At 45.8% G+C, this 18,580-nt stretch overlaps 1 protein-coding gene across 1 annotated transcript in view; it reads left to right on the top strand.

The window, feature by feature from the left end:
* The window catches only part of NCK2 (NCK adaptor protein 2), a 149,870-nt gene that overhangs the window by 124,514 nt on the left and 6,776 nt on the right, over positions 1-18,580 (top strand). The window contains exon 4 of the mRNA XM_059134318.1: positions 4,144-4,865. Coding sequence (XP_058990301.1) covers positions 4,144-4,865 — 722 coding nt within the window. The remainder of the gene's footprint in view (positions 1-4,143; positions 4,866-18,580) is intronic.

Raw genomic sequence — 18,580 nt, 5'->3', positions numbered from 1 at the left:
CCGAAGGCAGTCGTCCAACCAACTGAGCCACCTAGGCGTCCCACAGATTTGCCTTTAAATTAGAGAGAGAGATTGCTTGGGGCCTGGACACCCTGGGGGGTTGAGTTGGGGCTGGCGGGCACAGCAGCACAGCCGTCTATGAGACGTCTGTGAACCACACTGCCTGCTCTGCATTCACAGATTTCCCTCTGAGCCTTTGAGATCTCCGAGCTGCCCCATGGCGGTGGCCCGTTGGCCTCATGTTTACTCGGGATAGGTTTCTAACCCCACATCTTCACTCCCTGAACCTCAGCCCTGCTTCCACCTGGAGACAACGGGTCATTTCCTTTCCCAAGGACCAGAGGAACCACTTATCATAGGGTTTGGAGGCTTGATATGGAAAGTGAGGATGGACTTCTGACAGCCGGCAGTCCTCACACATTTCCCATAGGTCTCACGGTACAGGGTCTTACAGCACATGGTCTTACGGGTTCAGTAGGATTTTGTTGGTGTACGAGTCCCCACCACTTCGCTGGCTGCACGTGTTGGGCCATTTCCCTGATCCCCTCAGCCTCAGTTTCCCCATCTGTAGAAATAGAGGGATGCTCACTTTGTCGCGGGGCTGTTGATCTGAGTGTTCAGATCATGTAGATGTAGGGAAGGCCAGCTTCCTCCCTATTCCCAGACATCTGTCTCTTGAATTTCCCTGCCTCAGCAACTGCCTGTGACCTTGTTCCCAAGCGATAATGTTTCTCAGGTGCCAAAAGCTCGCCAGGCGAGCTTTCTATTTTGGTGGCCATCTGGTGTTGGTAACATGTTGCCAAGACTGTTCAGAGGACTTTGGCCCTCTCCCGGTAGAATACCTGTTTGGAAAAAAAGAAACGCAAGGCCCTCACTCAGTAATTGTTATTCACAGAGTCCTTCATGTGCCTTGTATTACAATCTGCATTTATTACCTATTAGAGGCTGAATTATATCCCCTAGAATTGATATGTTGCGTCTTGACCCACCAGTTATGTCAGTGTGTGACCGGACTTGGTAAAGGGCCTTTAAAGAGGACACTGAGTTAAAACGAGGTCTTTAGGGTAGATCCAAGTCTGATGTCACTGGTGTCCTGTAAGAAGAGGAAATCAGGGCTCAGACGTGCAGCAAAGAGAAGCCCATGGAAAGATACAGCAAGAAGGTAGCCACCTGCCAGCTAACAAGGGAGGTCTCACTAGCCCCCAGAACTGTGAGAATATAGATTTCTGTTTAAGCTCCACGATCTGTGGGGTACCCTGTCATGGCAGCCCCAGCCCACTAATATGGTGCCACTATTGTCCACAGTTTATGGGTAAGAGAATGAAGACACACACTGAGTAACTTACCCAAGACCACACGGCTAATAAGTGGCCTGCTTGGAGTCTCCTGTGGGCCGGGCTTTCGGTTTCTTTGCCACATTCCATATCCCCCTTCCCCTTCGAGAGTTGCCTCAAAGACTGGATCACATTAGAGCTGTAAAACAGGTCTAACTTTCCATGGTGTGCTTGCTATGCGGAATGTTCCAGTCTTGATAAATTTAAGCTCCATGCAGGTAAGAAACATGCCTGTCTCGTTTTTCTTGGTCTCCCCAAAGTCTAGGAAGGTGCCTGGTAAAAACTCAGTGGCTAAAGTAATTATTTTTTGCTTGAAGAGTCAGCAAAGTCACAAGCTCATAAGTCGGTCATAAGGTGGCTTCAACAATGTATCATGAGATCTAAGGTCTAATGCTGGCTTTTCTCCTGATCTTGACACCTTTTTGTGCCAATAAATATTCTAAATCCTGCTCTTCTGTAGGTGTTTTCTCAAGTAGCTTTCATTACTCACAAATTTGAAAAGGTCTATTAGAAAGTTATCTGTGGGGGCACCTGGGTGCTCAGTGGATTAAGCCTCTGCCTTCAGCTCAGGTCATGATCTCAGGGTCCCTGGATCGAGCCCCGCATCGGGGGCTCTGCTCAGCAGGGAGCCTGCCTGCTCCCCCCCCCCACACTTTCTTTGCCTGCCTCTCTGCCTACTTGCCATCTCTCTGTCAAATAAATAAATAAAATCTTTAAAAAAAAAAAAGGTTATTTGTAAGAGCACGTAGGTGGCTCAGCCGATTAAGCATCTGATTAAGCATCTTGGTTTCTGCTCAGGTCATGATCTCAGGGTCATGAGATCGAGCCCCACACTGGGTTCTGTGCTCAGCAGGGAATCTGCTTGAAGATTCTCTCCATCTGTCCCTCCCCTCACACATACACACACACCCCCACACACTCTCTCAAATAAATCTTTTTAAAAAAAAGTTATTTGTAAATATTATTTCTTAAAGTCTTGTTACCAGTAGAAATTTTCTTCTGCCTGGCCATTGCTGCCTTAGCATGCCAACTCCTTGATGAGGCTCAGAATACCCTGATGCTGAGCCTTCTAGACAGAAGCGTACTTTCTTGAGTGGTCTGCCTTCTAGATTCTGGAGCTAGTGAATCTCACATAGGTTTGAAATCACATGAAAGATTCATTTGAAGATTTAGAGGTTCATGTTTTCATGTAAAGTGAGTTAACTTGTAAGTGGAAGTCTAAAATCATAACTTGGTTTCATACCTGGTTTACGTTCGTATTTCCTACATGTTTAAATAAAATGTTGTATATTTTTAAAAAAAAGAAAGAAAGAAAAGAAAAGTCTGCTGAAGCCATTCACTAAAGAATTGGTATGTCTGCGTGAAAGCCTTGTGAATGATCCCTTCATGTTGCTGGGCTGTCACCTCGTGCGTGCTATCCAAGGGCCTTATAGTGGCCAGACCCTACTGCTGGCACTAAATGTGGGGCAGCTGAGCCTTGAGGTGTGGGGGTGCTGGTCCAGGAGGTGGTGCTCAACACCCCACAGTAGACAGTGGTCATAAGGCAACATTCTGTTCCTCTTGAACTCCTGCCTGCTCAACAAGGGATCATTCTGTCTTTACTCCATTTAAAGGAAAAAAATGAGAGGTACAAGCTCCACCCATAAAAGTGCTTTGGTGTCATTTGTGGGGGTGGGTATCTGTAAATGGTTAGTTTCCATACCATCAAAATCCCCACATTGACAAGTTAGGAGGTGTTGTGGAGCTGATGGGTGGGCAGCTGTCTATCAGGCAAAGCTGGGGAGTCTGCCTGCCCTGCGAGGCTAGTGGCCCCATGGCTCTGAGTGCCGATGTAACTTCCTCCCCTAGGCTCACTTCTCAAGAAGGTTCCGGAATTCTCTATGTTCTACCAGGGCTGAAACACTTTTACCTTAGAGCTTTTCACACTGTTTTCCCCTTGCACAGGAGGAAGTAAGTTTCCCAATGCAACTCAGTACTCACTCCCTTATGTATCTGAAGCTTCAGACCCTGCTTGATACACTTTGAGATTTTCTTATTCCCTTGAAGAAAACCCAAACAACTCAACACACACGAACAAGACGGTCACAGCCCATTAAATTGGTTTTATGATCCACTAGTGGATTTTGAATCACCACATGAGAAATTCTGCCTTAGGCTTAACAGATGAACTAATTTTTTCCTAATTGGTTCATCACAACATGTGGGAAATGAGTCTCTTGTTTTGAAAGGACAGAATTGCAGGAAGACGAGAGAAGGAGGAGGAGGAGGGTATTGGTTGCACCCAGTGGGGCCAGTTTGCCAGACAGCTCTCAGAGGGCCCAAAGTGTCCCCGAAGTGGCACAGGCGTTGGGTTGGCGAGGTGGGAGCTAGGCAAGCAGCTCTGACCAGTCCTAGACTTAGAGCAGGTCTGAGCTTATCAGTCCAACTTCCCAGTGTGTACAAAGGTCAAAGACATCCTATCTAAGCAACTCTACCTTATTTTTCTCTAAGAGGGTCACAGGAATTTTCTAAAAAGTAGCATACTTCCAAAGGAAGCTAGCTCTCTGCTCTTTTGTAATCTTTTTGCGTTGCTAGTACTCTGACAATCTTTCCCAAGTGAGTGAGAGAGGGGAGGTGTAGGAATCCCCAACTTTTGCAAAGGTGCACTCTAGCTGCACCTCCCTTTGTTGGCTGCAGGGTGTGCCCGCGGTGGCTTTGTCTACCTCCTGCCCCCCCCCCCACCCCGGTGTGTCAGAGGGTTGGGGAAGGCATGTCTGAGCACCAGGGATGCCCCGTGCGTGCCCACTGAGCCCTTGCTGTGTCTCTGCAGGCCTCGGCAAGACCAAGAGGAAGACGAGCGCACGGGACGCGTCCCCGACACCCAGCACGGATGCCGAGTACCCTGCCAATGGGGGCGGCGCCGACCGCATCTATGACCTCAACATCCCCGCCTTTGTCAAGTTCGCCTATGTGGCAGAACGAGAGGACGAGCTGTCCCTGGTGAAGGGGTCGCGCGTCACTGTCATGGAGAAGTGCAGCGATGGCTGGTGGCGAGGCAGCTACAATGGGCAGATTGGCTGGTTTCCCTCTAACTATGTCCTAGAGGAGATGGATGAAGCGGCTGCCGAGTCTCCCAGCTTCCTGAGCCTGCGGAAAGGTGCCTCCATGAGCAACGGCCAGGGCGCCCGGGTCCTGCATGTGGTGCAGACACTGTACCCCTTCAGCTCGGTCACCGAGGAGGAGCTCAATTTTGAGAAGGGGGAGACCATGGAGGTGATAGAGAAGCCCGAGAACGACCCTGAGTGGTGGAAGTGCAAAAACGCCCGGGGGCAGGTCGGCCTGGTCCCCAAAAACTACGTAGTGGTCCTAAGCGACGGGCCTGCCCTACATCCCTCGCACGCGCCGCAGATAAGCTACGCGGGCCCTGCGTGCAGCGGGCGCTTCGCGGGCCGAGAGTGGTACTACGGGAACGTGACACGGCACCAGGCCGAGTGCGCCCTCAACGAGCGGGGCGTCGAGGGCGACTTCCTCATTAGGGACAGCGAGTCTTCGGTAAGTGCCCCGGGGTGGCAGAGGCCTGGTGGCTGCAGTGTACTCATCTCCATGGGTACATCATGCCCCGTGCTGGTCAGCTCCCTTCCCTGTCCATATAAGGCCCATAGCCAGAGCACATCTATAGCTCCAGGTAGCCTAGAGCCCCCCCATATCTGGGGCTCCAGTTAAGCTCAGGAAATAGAATTTGCCTGTAAACCCATGTAAGGTTGCTGCTTTGTAATAGACTATGTCTTCCGTGGGGATGGGAACCCAGCTGGGGACAGTGGTCGTCATTGTCCTGCAGACGTACTCTTGCAGATGGGATGGTAAGGAAGGTGGCTTTGTAGCTCCTGAAGGTGGTTTGGCTGCTCTACAGAGATTACCCCTTTAATATTCTACAGACTCAGACATCGTTTTTCTCTCTAGGCTTCCCATTCTGTTCATGAGCGCACTCCCTGCTGACCGCAGCCCTGGTGGTTGACTTTGTTTCCTCTCTGGGTCCGAGGCATGTCTGCTGCTCTCAGCGGGCGGGGCACCTGGGTTCTGACCCAGCCTTTGTGCATTGGTTGGTTTTCCTTTTGAAACCATACAATCCTATGGTCATCTCTGCTGCAGGCAGCATCGCGGAGTTCATCTCCCGAAAGCTTTTAAAGCACTTATGAATGGAATTGAAAAGAAGAAGACAGGGCTTAAGAGAGCAGAGTTTGCGTGTGTGAACTGAATCAGAGGTAGGAGGCCGCTTGCCTCATAGCAGATCCTCTTCTAGCAGTCGGTTGACAGATCTGGGGTTTGTGTTTTGGGTACGAGGCTGAGCCTGTCTGGAAGAACAGGGCCAGTGTCACGCAAGGTAACCTTTTCATGTGTAAACATTGTGGAAATACTCAACCCAACCGGTTTTGTTGATCCCTTTAAAGATGCACCTTCCATATAATAAGATTCCCCCGAAACAAGAGTGCTGTAGATAGAGTGCATTGCAATTATTTTGTGTCGGTTCTGGCAGGTTTCAGTTTAATTTTTAAAATGCAAACTACAAGACTAGGAAATATGTAATCTGTACTGTAATTGGGGTCCTCTGGGAAGGCTGATAGCGCCATCAGTCAGTGCATATTTAAGACTCTTGCAGAAGGATCTGCGAGGAACTCGAGGCCATGGAAATGTTTTTCCTTCTCTGAGAGAGAGGCACCTGCGATGTGTTCTTCAAGGCAGGAGGAGCATCATGGTGGTGGCTACTGGACCCCTCGCCGTGTCAGCAGGTCACGGCATTGGCAGCCGCCTTAGATGTGCTGAGGCAAGCACCCCAGGCCTGGATATTAACTCCCTCTGAAATCTGAACTCTGTGATTTTCTTATCCAGCCGCCAGAGCTTATCGTTGCTGGCAAGACATCAGATCGAATCGTTCTCACGTGACGTAAGCTCTGCGCAGAGCTGCCTTCAGATCATGCTGGAGGCTTAGGAGGATGAAGTATGTTGCACGTTTAACTCTTGAGCAGAAACTTAGAGGAATCACTGGAAAACCAATTATGGTAGAAGGTGGTTGGTCCAGAGTGCCTAAGGGATAACTATAATCCTGAGTCAGGAAGTATAAGCTTGATTTAGAGATTTGGAATTTGAGAGGCCCCTGACTGGTCCAGTTGGTGGAACGTGTGAGTCTTGACCTTGGGGTTGTATGTTCAAGCCCCACGTTGGATGTAGAGATTACTTTTAAAAATAATAATAATTTTTGAGTTTGAAGACACTTTTAAGAATGGAGAGGGGTCAAAGCAGCCCTGCGGTGCGGAGACCTTAGCCTCATTCACTGTTCTTCCTATCTAGGGCTTGGGGCGAGGGAGATGAGAAAAGTGCCCTCCTGACTGCTGGCCTCGGGGCAGACCTCCTACTACATTTCCGTAAGAAACACATATTCGGTGGGGGTCACTGTCTGAACTCAGAGACCAGATCCCGGTGGATGGGGGGACACAGGCCTCCCCCTTCTCACTGCGCTTTGCTCGTGTGTGTTTTTCGCAAACTGGAGGTTTGCAGCAGCCCCGTGGTGAGCAAGTCTGACTGGCACCGATTTCCACCAGCATTTGCTCACATCGTGTCCCTGTCCCGTCTTGATAATTCTCACAGTATTTGATACTTTTTCCTCATGTTTATATTTGTTATGGTGATCTGTGATCAGAGATTTTTGACTTCCTGAAAGTTCGGGTGTTGGCTAGTGTTTATTATCCATGAAGTTTTTTTTAGTTGAGATGTGTGCATTATTTTTTAAACGTAATGCTATCGCACACTTAATGGACTACAGGATAATGTAAACGTAACTTTCATACACACTGAGAAATCACAGAATTCATCTGATTTGTTTTCTTGTGAAATTTTCTTCTTTGCGATGGTCTATAGAGTATTCCCAAGGTATGCCTGAGCTTTCTTCACCTGGGTTCTGTCTTAGCACTTGAATAAGCTCCCGTGGCTTGTTTGTCTCAGATTATGAGAGAATATGTTGACTTTCTAAATAACTGAAATGTTAATTATTAAAACTGTATTTTAACCATTTTTATAGGACACTCTCCTGATTTTTTGCATTTTGTCTTAACTTAGAAAAGTGAGCTGTGGCACACTAATGGTGTGATTCCAGGAGAATGGAGGCAGGAGAGGACCCCCCATCAGCCCTGCACCCTCTCTAGCACCAGCTCGGGCTGAAGAGGACCACATGACCCAATGTGCAGGGCTGTGACAGTGTGCAGGGCTGCCCGTACTAGTGGCTTTTGCCTTCACACATGGCATTTTCCCTGTTGGGATGCCTGCCTTGTGCCAAAGGGATGTTCTGGGGGTCTCCAAGGCATGCTGCTGTATTTTTCCCAACAGCAGACCTAGGTCTGCTTTTCCTACTCCCACCGGGCTCCTCTGAGGCTGTTGAGGAACTTTATGGTTGGACAGGTGGACAGATCATTCCTTATTCATTTTCCACCATCTCCTGTCTGCCTCTGCCTTGCCTCTTTGCCTCTCCTGTCTCCCAACGCTCTCTTATCCTTTGTCTCCTTTGCTATTCACTTGGGCACTTCTGAGATGAGCCTGGCTTTCAGAGCCACCACAGACCGATGTGAGCCTTTGACATAGCCGCTGTAATCTAACAGAACATTGTGTCCTGCCGGGGTCGGAAAGGCTTCTGATGGGATGCAGGGACATCTTTGTTTCACTTCCCTTCTCTCTCGCCATCTTTGGGCATGGGACTTTCCTCTGATTGAGGTCACCACAGGACACCTGGCTTCTGCGGGAGCTCAGCAGCATTTTCAGAGCTTTTCTTCCAGATAGGCCTCCTTAAGATCTCCTGAGGGATTCTGCTATAAATAATCGAGGCGCTTGCTTGAAGTTATCGTGCATTTAAAAATACTCAGTATTTCCCTGTTTTGAAAAATAAAAATACACCTAACACTGCGTCTTTGCAGACTACCAATAGAGTTGCCTAGGACATGCGTGCATTTAAGGGAGGAGGAGCGCCTGTTTTGGAAAAATAAATACAAACCTTACCACATCCTGGACTTGCCCGTGTGAGTGATGTCCTGGGTGTTATCAGAGCTGTCAGGCATGTTTTATCAAGGAATGAACAAGACCAACCAAAGGATCCTATTTGGGCGCCCTTTCCTGTCCCAAATCTCAATACCTACCCTCCGTTTCTACCGTATTCTCTCCCTTCCTCTCAGCCCCATAATTATCATTTCTCTTAGCAGCTCAGGGTGAAAACAGCACTGTTTCTTAACCCCCATGTTCAGATTCCCTGCATGCACCTGCGAATCCATAGCTCATGAAGTCTAGAGAATTCCAAGTTCCTGCCTGTCCTCTGTGTGCTCACCAGACATCCTGATGCATTTGCCCGCATGTATTTGTACTCTGCGGATAGGGTTGGAAAGCCGTGCTCACCGTTAGGAAAAACCAGCAGCGGGCATTCTGGGAAGCTCTGGAAGTTGTCAGTAACTTAGCTTTACAGGAGCTCCATCCTCCCTCCTTGAAGCCATTATTTGGAAAGAGACAGCTTACGCCTATGATGCGGTCTGCCGAGGAGACTAGCCGTGCAGCACCCACCCGTGGCTTAGGGAGCCCTTCTCCTATGCCGGACTTAAGAAATCCTGGCGAGAGCTCCTTCTTCCACATGTGTATGGTATGTTTCACAGTGGGTTTTGGAAACTAATTGCTGATCATCCACAGCGTTTGTTTCTGATGGAGAAAAACAACCTTTTGCTAAAGATCACGTAATGTGTGCGGTGACCACAGGAACAGTCATGTGTTCATTCCTTGCTCTTTTTGAAAAAAAAAAATTATATTTATCTATCTCCATCCATCCATTAAGATTATCTGGCCAGAGAGGAACAGAAGGAAGGAATTAGTATAGTTCCTTGTTATAGTATTCAAATTTTATTTCTTCTAGAAATCATAATTTTATTGCCAAAACTCTGTTTTGGGGTGATGTCATCCCTTTGCCTCTCTAGATCACTGATGCTTACACTGTCCCACAGGCCAACATCTCTCTGAGGGCTGGTAAGATAGAGACCATGGGGTCCCACCCCTAACGTTCCTGACTGTGACTCCCTTACCGTGACTCCCGGAAGATCTGGAGCTCGAGAAATTGCATTTCTTAGCACATTCCTCAGTGATACTAATGCTGATGCTACTGAACTGAGGACCACACTTTGAGAATGATTATTGTAACCTGAATGGTTTCAGACACATTTACATTAGCTGTTGAAATACTACATTTGCTTAATTCTACATTTGCAAGAACTATAAACATGCTCAAAGTTGAACATTTATCTCTTCTAAAGTTTTCCTCAGGTAGAACTGTTGGCTTTCTGTTGAGTGGAATTCAGCTTCTAAAGTGCTTTATGTGGTTTTTTTTTCAGCTGTTTAGGATGGCCTTTGCTCTGTGTCTCAGAGTGGGAAAGAGGGCAGTCGTCAGAGCAGAGTGAACCCTGCTTCCTAGCAGCTCAGAGAGGGGGGACCCACGGAGTGAGTTCCTTACAACAGTGATACTCACGAGCTTTCTTAAATCCATGGTCTGGGGCCATGATCTCTAGGTGCCTTCTCAGGTTTGGGTTAATGTTAAGGAAGAGCCGTGCCTACATGTATCTTTCCATTGAGAAAACAGTACTGAATGGAAGCTTTAAGCCTGTATTTTTTTTTTTTTTAATAGTATGTCTCACTTGAAATATATCACATTTTTAAAACTGCAAGGACCCAAAGCATCACTTAGGGTGGCTGCTTTTCCAAGAGTTCACTCCTCATCACCTGTCTCGCTGACCCGCCTCCCAGATGGCCCTGAGCCTCTTCAGCTCCAGCACGCCCCTCCGTATTTACCTTCAGACAAATCATCAAACTCATGCATCTGTGAAAAAGGCTAGAGTCTTATTTAAAGCTAGTTCTTGAAATATTGATCAGTCACAAGTGTCCCAGGGTATCCTTGTGATTTTTTTCAGAACCCAACGAAGGCTTCTATACTGAGCCCTTGGCCTTTGTTCAAGGCCTGGCTCCCCGTTCATCCCCGGAGGAGGGGGTTCTTCCTGGGAGGAGGGGAATGGACTGGTTCTCTGAGTGCTCTGCTTGTGTCTTTGCAGACTACCAATAGAATTGCATGTAACCAGTAGGCAAAATAAATTAGCCCATCAGTAACACAGAAAGCACCCGAGAATCTTAGAATACCATTATTTATGATGAAGGGCTTTAAATGGAGTCTGATTTCTGCTTTGTTGCAAATAAAAGTAAATAGTTCTGAATCCATTGATTTGTTTTTGGAGGGAGATTAATGTTGAAAAGGAAGAGTAGTCTGTTACCCCAAACTCAGCTAACTGGTGACGTGTAATGTAAAGGAAACAGGCGAAGGTTCGCCAGGGGGGCCCTGTTAGGCCAGTGGACTAGGGCAGTGAGGCTGCGCAGAGCCACTCTCCTCCCCTTTGTGAGCTGAGAGTTGCTGAGTGGCCTCTTCTGTTTATGCCTGGTGTCTCTCCAGGTCCTATTGTGCAAGTTTCCCTCCTTGCGCTTGTGTTCCTGCTGTTGGGTTCTTGGAGTGGGCTGTCTCTGCCTCCAGACCTTTATACAAGCCTAGAAAAATCTAGAATGCAGTTCACCTCCCCTGTGCCCCTCACCAGTGGAATGTATGCATGTCCTTCAAGTCTCATTCCAGCCACCTTTGCTCCTGCAGAGTCTTTCCTGACCTGCAGGCCTGGGCCATGTGCTCCTTACATACTCCTGGGTCACAGGGTATTCTTACACTCGGATGACTTTGCCCCTGAACATGGCTGTGCTGGCCCCTGTGAAGGCCAGGTCAGCACAGAGAGTTTGTACTGTGTCATGTTGTTGGCCATTGAATCCCACTGCTTTGGTGGGATTCTAAGAAACACTCTTTGCATTAACCAACAAATTAATTATCCCGAAAGTGTGTAATAGATTCAGTATGGGAATCAGCAGCCAACAAGTGCTGAGAGCTAGAGATTCTGAAGTTCTCTGTCTGTGCCTGTGTTCTCCCGGGGTTGTGCTTAAATGCGTTGCTGGACTCCGAACTGTGGCCTCTGGCGTATTTTTTGCTGCCATGAGGGTGGTCCAGACACCCTCTGTTGAGGCCTGCAGACATAATGAAGAGAGAAGTGGTCATCCAGTAACCACTGCCAATTGAAGAACAAGTCTTTCAAAGTAAAACAAAAAAATAGGTCCAAGTCAACAATTGATCCATAACAGTATTCAGAAAGATTTTCATAAAAATTTCCTAGACCATGAACTACCATTTTTCTAAATTTCTATTGCTCTCATAGAAAATCACCAGTACCTGTAAGAAATGGTTTTCTCCAAAAACATTTCACAATGTAATGGAAATTTTTAAAAACTGGGTGAAGGAAGTTCTTAGCCCTTAATCTGTTAGAAAGGCTTATGTGGCAAACACATGCAGTACCAGTGTAAGCCTCTGCGTTGGTTTTTGTTTTTGTTTTTGTTTTATTTTTATTTTCTAATAATTTTTTTAAAGATTTTTTATTATTTGACAGACAGAGATCACAAGTAGGCAGAGAGAGCCTACTAAGCAGAGAGCCCGATGCGGGGCTCGATCCCAGGACCCTGGGATTATGACCTGAGCCGAAGGCAAAGGCTTTAACCCACTGAGCCACCTAGGCGCCCCTGTTTTTGTTTTTGTTTTTATCGAATTTTTAGCTGTGGCTACAGAAATAGCTAAATATATTTATCTTCTGGACCGAGGCTTCCATGTGGTTTCTGTAGGAGGTAGAAGTTAGGCTGACCTCCCAGTAACTTGACGATCCTGCCACTGAATGAGCAGTGAAAGAAAACCATAGAAAGTATTAGGACCTCTGTGAACTGGGCAGTTTTGTTTTGTTTCTCACAACACACACACACATGTGCATAGACACAGAGCTAGGGGCACGTGAGGCTGCTGGCCCAGGCCGGTGCCCACTTGCCAGCCCAAAGCTGTGCTGCTTGCCGCAGATGTGTTTTCTCTGCTGGTGAAGGAAGATCACCTGTACCATCTCCAGCTTTCAAGATTGGAGGAACCAGGACAGACAAAGAAACATTGAAATCCGGCTCTCGTTGACACATGGTAAACAGCAACCTGCAGTCTCACATGTCTTCTCTCCTTAAACTGAGGACCCTGGCCTGCCTGCCAGGGGTCTTCACCAGGTGTCCTGAGAAGACTCTTCCTTTGCAAGGAAGGAATTCCTTCCTATAGAAGGAATTCTGCAAGAAGTGTATACATTGGTCTCAAGATGTGTGCAAGACAGGTATATGCCCAGCGCACATGGTTTCTAGGGTATCTCACAAATACTTCCAACATTCAGATATTCTGAGGTGGACCAGCAGGTGTCCCAGCCAAAGCAAGGTAGTATTATGGTAGCATTTTCGGAAAATCGAGAAAAAAGTGATTCATAGGAAAAAGTAAAGTTTAGGGATGATTGTTGCCTGACCCCAAGCCAAAGGAAAGCATGCATTTTTGGATCAGGAGGTGAGTCTGAGCCCTGTCTCCCAACTGCCACATGTGGTCACCCCCCCCCCCCCATATCCCACACTTCTCTCAGAAAACCAGCTAACTAGGGTCACCAGGTGTTTCAGGTGATCTGAGGGAAATGTTGCATACCACTGCTGTGCCCTCATTAGGAGGGGATGCACTGGACCCCGCCACTTCCTCAGCCCGCCCCCAGCGCTCCTGCAGCCGGTGACTGCTTAGCCAAACTACTGCAGGTTAACGTCCATGGCAGGAGGAGCATATGTCCTTGCCCATCCCGATGCCTTGGCTCCCTTTGTCACATGCCTCATATTTCCACCGGAATTTCACAGTTTTTTAGGCCCCACAGAAACTTTAAGAGAAGTTTTTTTGTTGTTTGTTTGGTTGGTTGGTACTTTTTATAGTGGCAAATTGTACATAATACAGAAGTTACAGTTTTAACCATCTTCAAGTTCAATGGCATCATGGATATTTGCATTATTGTGCAGTCATCATTACCATCCATGTCCAAAACTTTTTCAGCTTCCCGGCTTGGGATTTTATCCTCATTAAATACCACCCGTTTCCCTCTTCTCCCAGCCCCTGGTGACTTTCTGCTTTCTGTCTCCATGAATCCAACCACTCTAAGCTCCTTACTGGGGTGGAATCATACAGGATTTTCCCTTTTGTGCCTGGTTTATTTCATGTAACATCATGTTCTCAGGGTTCATCTGTGTTGTAGCCGGTGAAAGGATGTCCTTCCTTTTTTAAGGCTGAATGGGCTTTTGTCGTATGCCCAGACCACATTTTGCTTATCCATTCATCTGTTGATGGACAGTTGGTTGGGGTTTCCACCTTTTGGCTGTTGTGCGTAATGCTGCTGTGAACATGGGTGTGCAAATACCTTTTCGGATCCCAGACTTCAGTGTTTGTAGATGTATGCCCTGAAGTGGAGTGGCTGGATGAAATGGTAATTCACTGGTTAATTTTTTGAGGACCTGCCCTCTGTCAGTCACAGCAGCGGCACATAGCACGTTCCCATGGGTGGTGCACAGGGTTTCTCCACATTCACGCCAGCAGTTGTTACTTTCTGTTTTTTTGGTTTTCGTTTTTCACGATAACCATCCCAATGGGTGTGAAGTGACAGCTCACTGTGGTTTTTATTTGCATCAGCACATAACCTCTTAATCTCAGCTTCACTGTTTGCTTCTTTGGGGATGTTTCTCATGGCACTAGTACTAAGCAGCTCCTCCCCCTTACGTCCGTGGGATGGCAAGAGCCAGGGAGAATAACAAAATAGATAGCCCTGTGAAGTTTGCGACATTGAAAGCGGTTCATTATGAATGAGGTCCGCAGGTTGTCATTACAGGTGGAATTGTGTACAAACTGGCCTGCTCACCCCCTTCTTCCTTACTGTGTTGTGTTTCACCTTTTTGAAAGTTCCCACTAGATTACAGTCATGGGAAGTATGACAGAATCAAGCATGCGTAGGTCGGCAAACAAACAGGAGAAGACACATGTAAAATTTTCCTTAGCTTGGCAGCAGTCATTCTCCCAAGTGTGGTTGCTGCACAAGCATTAGTGTCACCAGGGAACTTGCCAGAAATGCAGATGATCAGACCTCACCCCAGACCTGCCAAATCTGAGTCTCTGGGATGGAGCCACATGCCTTCTGTGTGGATAGGCTCTCCCAGTGATTTGGGAACCACTGGATTGTGGCATCAGAAATTGGTTCCAGCCCTTTTGAGCAGCATTGTGTTATATGGTAAGATGAATTGCTGAATATCATTTATTGTTGACCATTTACACTCGGCTTGACGTGGCAAAAAGACAAGGAGTAACAAGGACAATATTCTGAAAGTTCAGCCTCTGAAATAGTTACATTTAACTCTAGGAAATGTGTTTTGGGAGGCAGGGAAGGATAAACACACATGCACACACTAACTTGAAAGTGGACCCTAAACACTGTTATTTAAAGATTAGTAGACCATTCTGTGGTTGATGACTGAGTTCTGTAAAAGAGTTTATTTCAAAAGAGAATGAGAATGCTTGATCATGTCACGTATGGGATGGCCTCAGGCCTGTGAAGTAAATATTTCAAAGACACATTTATAGAGGAAGAGAAAACGCCAGCAAAGAGATAATCGATGGAGAAACAAAGAGAGTAGTATCAGTTGACAGCTAGTGGCCTAAGTATAGACAGTGAGTCAATTTTGATTAAACGAAGGCCGTATTGGACAACCTGGGCAGGTGATCTAGCAGAATGATAAAACCAAAAGGCAGCTTTTTTGAGATAAGAACAGAGAGTATTGATCAGTGGAAGATCAGTGGAATAGAATTTGCCTCTAATCCATTGGTTCTCAGATTTGTTTTGATCAAGGAACTGCTTCTCTGGACAGAGTACCTTCCTTGAAGAAGAATAAAAGAGATCCATTTACCAAATAAAAGGAAAGAATGATGCGGCCATTGATAAGAAACCAACAGGGTGACCTGGATTTGGAAGTAGAGGGAGTGTTGAATATACGCATAAATTTTTGATGTTCAAAAACCAGCATGACCGGAACTCGGTCCAGAGCCTACCTAGGAGGCTTAACAAACCACACAGATGACATTTCTACTCTCCAAAATGAAAAAGAAGTTTTAAGAATTACTGCCAGGGAGCAAGTTCCCATCCTCCCCTGTTATTTCTTCCCAGCCATGTGCTTAAAAGAAAATCATATTACTACTTAAGCTATCAGGGACGGAAGAAGAAATAAAGGACATTACGGACTGTTCTCAGCATCCATTTTCTCCCCATCAGTGAGAAAATAGTGATTAAATCTTGAGGAAAGGAGAGAAATATTTGACCAGGGTATCTGTTTTATAAAAATGAAAAGGTGCTTTACAGCAAGTATTTGAAACAGTGGATCAAGTTGATGAAGCTGTAGAAGTAATGTCAAAGAGGGTGTTCTTTCATTGTCTTTTCTAAAAGTGGTCACTTGTGAGCAGAAATTATAAAAAGGTGAGATGTAAAAATTACCTAAAGGAATGAAGACTGGAAGAGATGGTCAGAATGGGAAATTCATAAGTCAGTTCACTTATTGAACACCTGCTCTGACCCCAGTGTGGATGTGTGGGGTTAAATCAAGTTCTAGTACTTAGAGGGATTGTATTGAAATAGGGACCTAAAACCTAAGCAAAAGTATATATATATATATATTAGTAAAAGCCCTGAGAGAGGTTGATTTTCTCCTAATCTAGTAATTGTTTTCCTGTTCCACTTGGAAAACGACTTCCTAAAAAAGGGGATGGGGAGAATGAATGGCTTATCCTAACTGATAATTCTTCATAATCTGTGGTTCAAAAGTGTGATAATAGAAAAGAAAAATGTTACTCATTTAAGGACAGTCAGAGAGAAGGAGAGAATAAGAAGACATGGTCTGATATTAGAACATTTGGTGAAGAGACATGACATCAAGTAAGTATGGCATTTGGAGAAGGAAAGGGAGGAAGTGTGGGCAGTGGGAGGAAGCTTAACTATAAGACTTGAAGGCAGATGTTTCAAAATGGAAGAGAAGGTACAGGACTGAGTCTAGTTAGATTTGAAAGAAAGTTTAACAAATATGGTACCTGTGATGGCTTTAAAAGGTGTCCACAAATTCTTTGATCCCCTTCTCCTCAAGGAGTGGAGACTGATTGTCTCACCTTGAGGAGGGGCTGCCCTTACTGACTTCCTTCTAATGAACAGAATGTGGTGGAAGTGATGTTGGGTGATTTCCGAGACTCGATTGTGAAAGACATTCTGGGTTTGCTCCCTCTCTGAGCACTTGATCTTGAGGGAGTCAGCTGCCTGGTCTTGAAAACACTCAAGTAGCCCCTTGGAAGGGCCCATGAAACCAGGAACAGAGGCCTCCTGAATGATTCATGTGAGCAAACCTGGTTCTTGGAAACAGCTCCCGCATCCCCAGTTGAGGCTTCAGATGATGTCTTGACTACAGCCCAATAGGAGCTGAGTGGTTTTAGCTCACGGTTGAAGGCACTCCCCAGTTCCTGAGCCACAGAAACTGCAATTAAAATTTTCACTGTTCAAGCCACTGAATTTAGGGGTGATGTGTGACACAGCAGTAAACAAGTAATATGGTATCCCAGGCAGAAGGCAAGACCGTAAGTTAGGCGACGACAGAAAATGACAGTTCAAGAAACAAAGCTTTTCCATTGGTTGTTTAAAGAAAAAGTGACGAGTGGCTGCCATGTTGGTAAAGTTTATTTTCCCTCTGCTGGAAATCAGGAGACCTCAAAGATACTTAAAGGCAGATAGTTCATAAAAATGAGATAGAAATGATCCTCTTCCTCAAGGAGCTTGGAGCCTAGTAGGATAGATTTAAACAAGTCAGGATGACAACATGATCACGTGTGAAGTAAAATGTGGTGCTTCTGCAGAAGGAAGTAGGCCTCTTCTAGTTAGTTTGGAAAGTTAAGTATTCTCTAGAAATTCTAGTCAAAAGAAATCTTTTTAAGTATTGACAAGACACCAATTGCTCTCTTTATAAAGTTTCATGAGAGGAACTTAAGAAAGATCCCCTAAATGACAGTATTTGCTTAGTATCTCCCCAAAGATTTTATACTCCTGACATTACTAGAGTTTATTAAACTGTTCTAGTTGCTTCCCAATTTTAGGAATTGTCTCTGTTTGCAGTTGAGAAAACCAATACAAAAAACCATTGGGAAATTTGCCAGGATCACAACGCTATTCAGTGAAGGAGCCAGAATATGAACCCAAGCAGCTTGGTTCCAGAGTGTTAGTACAACCAACTATCCTGCTTCTCAGTAGCATAAATGTAATAGACCTGGAGTCTGAACAAATTCCCACTTGTCCAATGTCACACGACCAGTTTCCACTTCAGGTCATGGTAGACTAATTTCTCACAGACTAACGCTTCTGCCAAAAACACCTTGAGAAGCTGGACGAAACCACGAAACAAACAAAAAGCAACCAAGTAGTAGTTTTTTGGGAGCCTACAGTGCTAGGGGGCAAAAATTGGAGGCCAGGGCCACCCAGGAGGCAAGGCACCAGAAAAAAATCCATGCCTTCAGTATGGGTTCCGCAAAGTCTACCTACTGGACACAAAGGCAATTCTGAAATTAACTAGACTGTCATCAGTTCTTTTCCTCATTGGATTGAGGTATTCTGCGCCACACTCCCCGAGTACTGAAGCAAAAGCAGATTCTCTCCAAAGGACAGTAGCATCATTTCATATCTCGTATCAATATGTAGCACTCAAATGACAGTACCAAAAGGCAAGACTGAATTACCAAAAACAAGGAGGGGAAGAAAAGAATAGAAACAGACCCATAGAAGCCCAGATTTTGAATGTGTACACATCGTCCTCAAGATCTATGGATTAGTAGGTTCAAGAAATTCAGCAAGATGAATTTGAGTAGATAAATAGAAGTAATAAAAAAGGAACAAAGGTGAGAATTATAAGACTAAAAAATATAATAACTGAAATTAAGAACTTGGTGGGTTTACCATAGATTAAACATGGCCAAAGAAAGGATTAGTAAATGGGAAGATAGCCCAGAGGAATTAGAGATTTTAGGATACACACAAAAAAGGACAGAAAACACAGAAAGAATATAAAAAAGATTTTGCTTTGGACTGAATGTTTGTGTGTCTCACCTCAACCCCTGCCAAATTCACAGGCTAAGGCCCACTACCCAATGTGATTGTATTAGGTAGGTGGGGCCCTCATGAATGAGATTAGTCACATATTTATAAAAGAGACCCTGGAGAGCTCTCTTG

This window comes from Mustela lutreola, chromosome 9 (genome assembly GCF_030435805.1).
Source record: "Mustela lutreola isolate mMusLut2 chromosome 9, mMusLut2.pri, whole genome shotgun sequence".
Taxonomy (NCBI): Eukaryota; Metazoa; Chordata; class Mammalia; order Carnivora; family Mustelidae; genus Mustela; species Mustela lutreola.
Note: the sequence above shows the minus strand (reverse complement) of the source record. Positions and strands in the feature narration are given on the sequence as shown.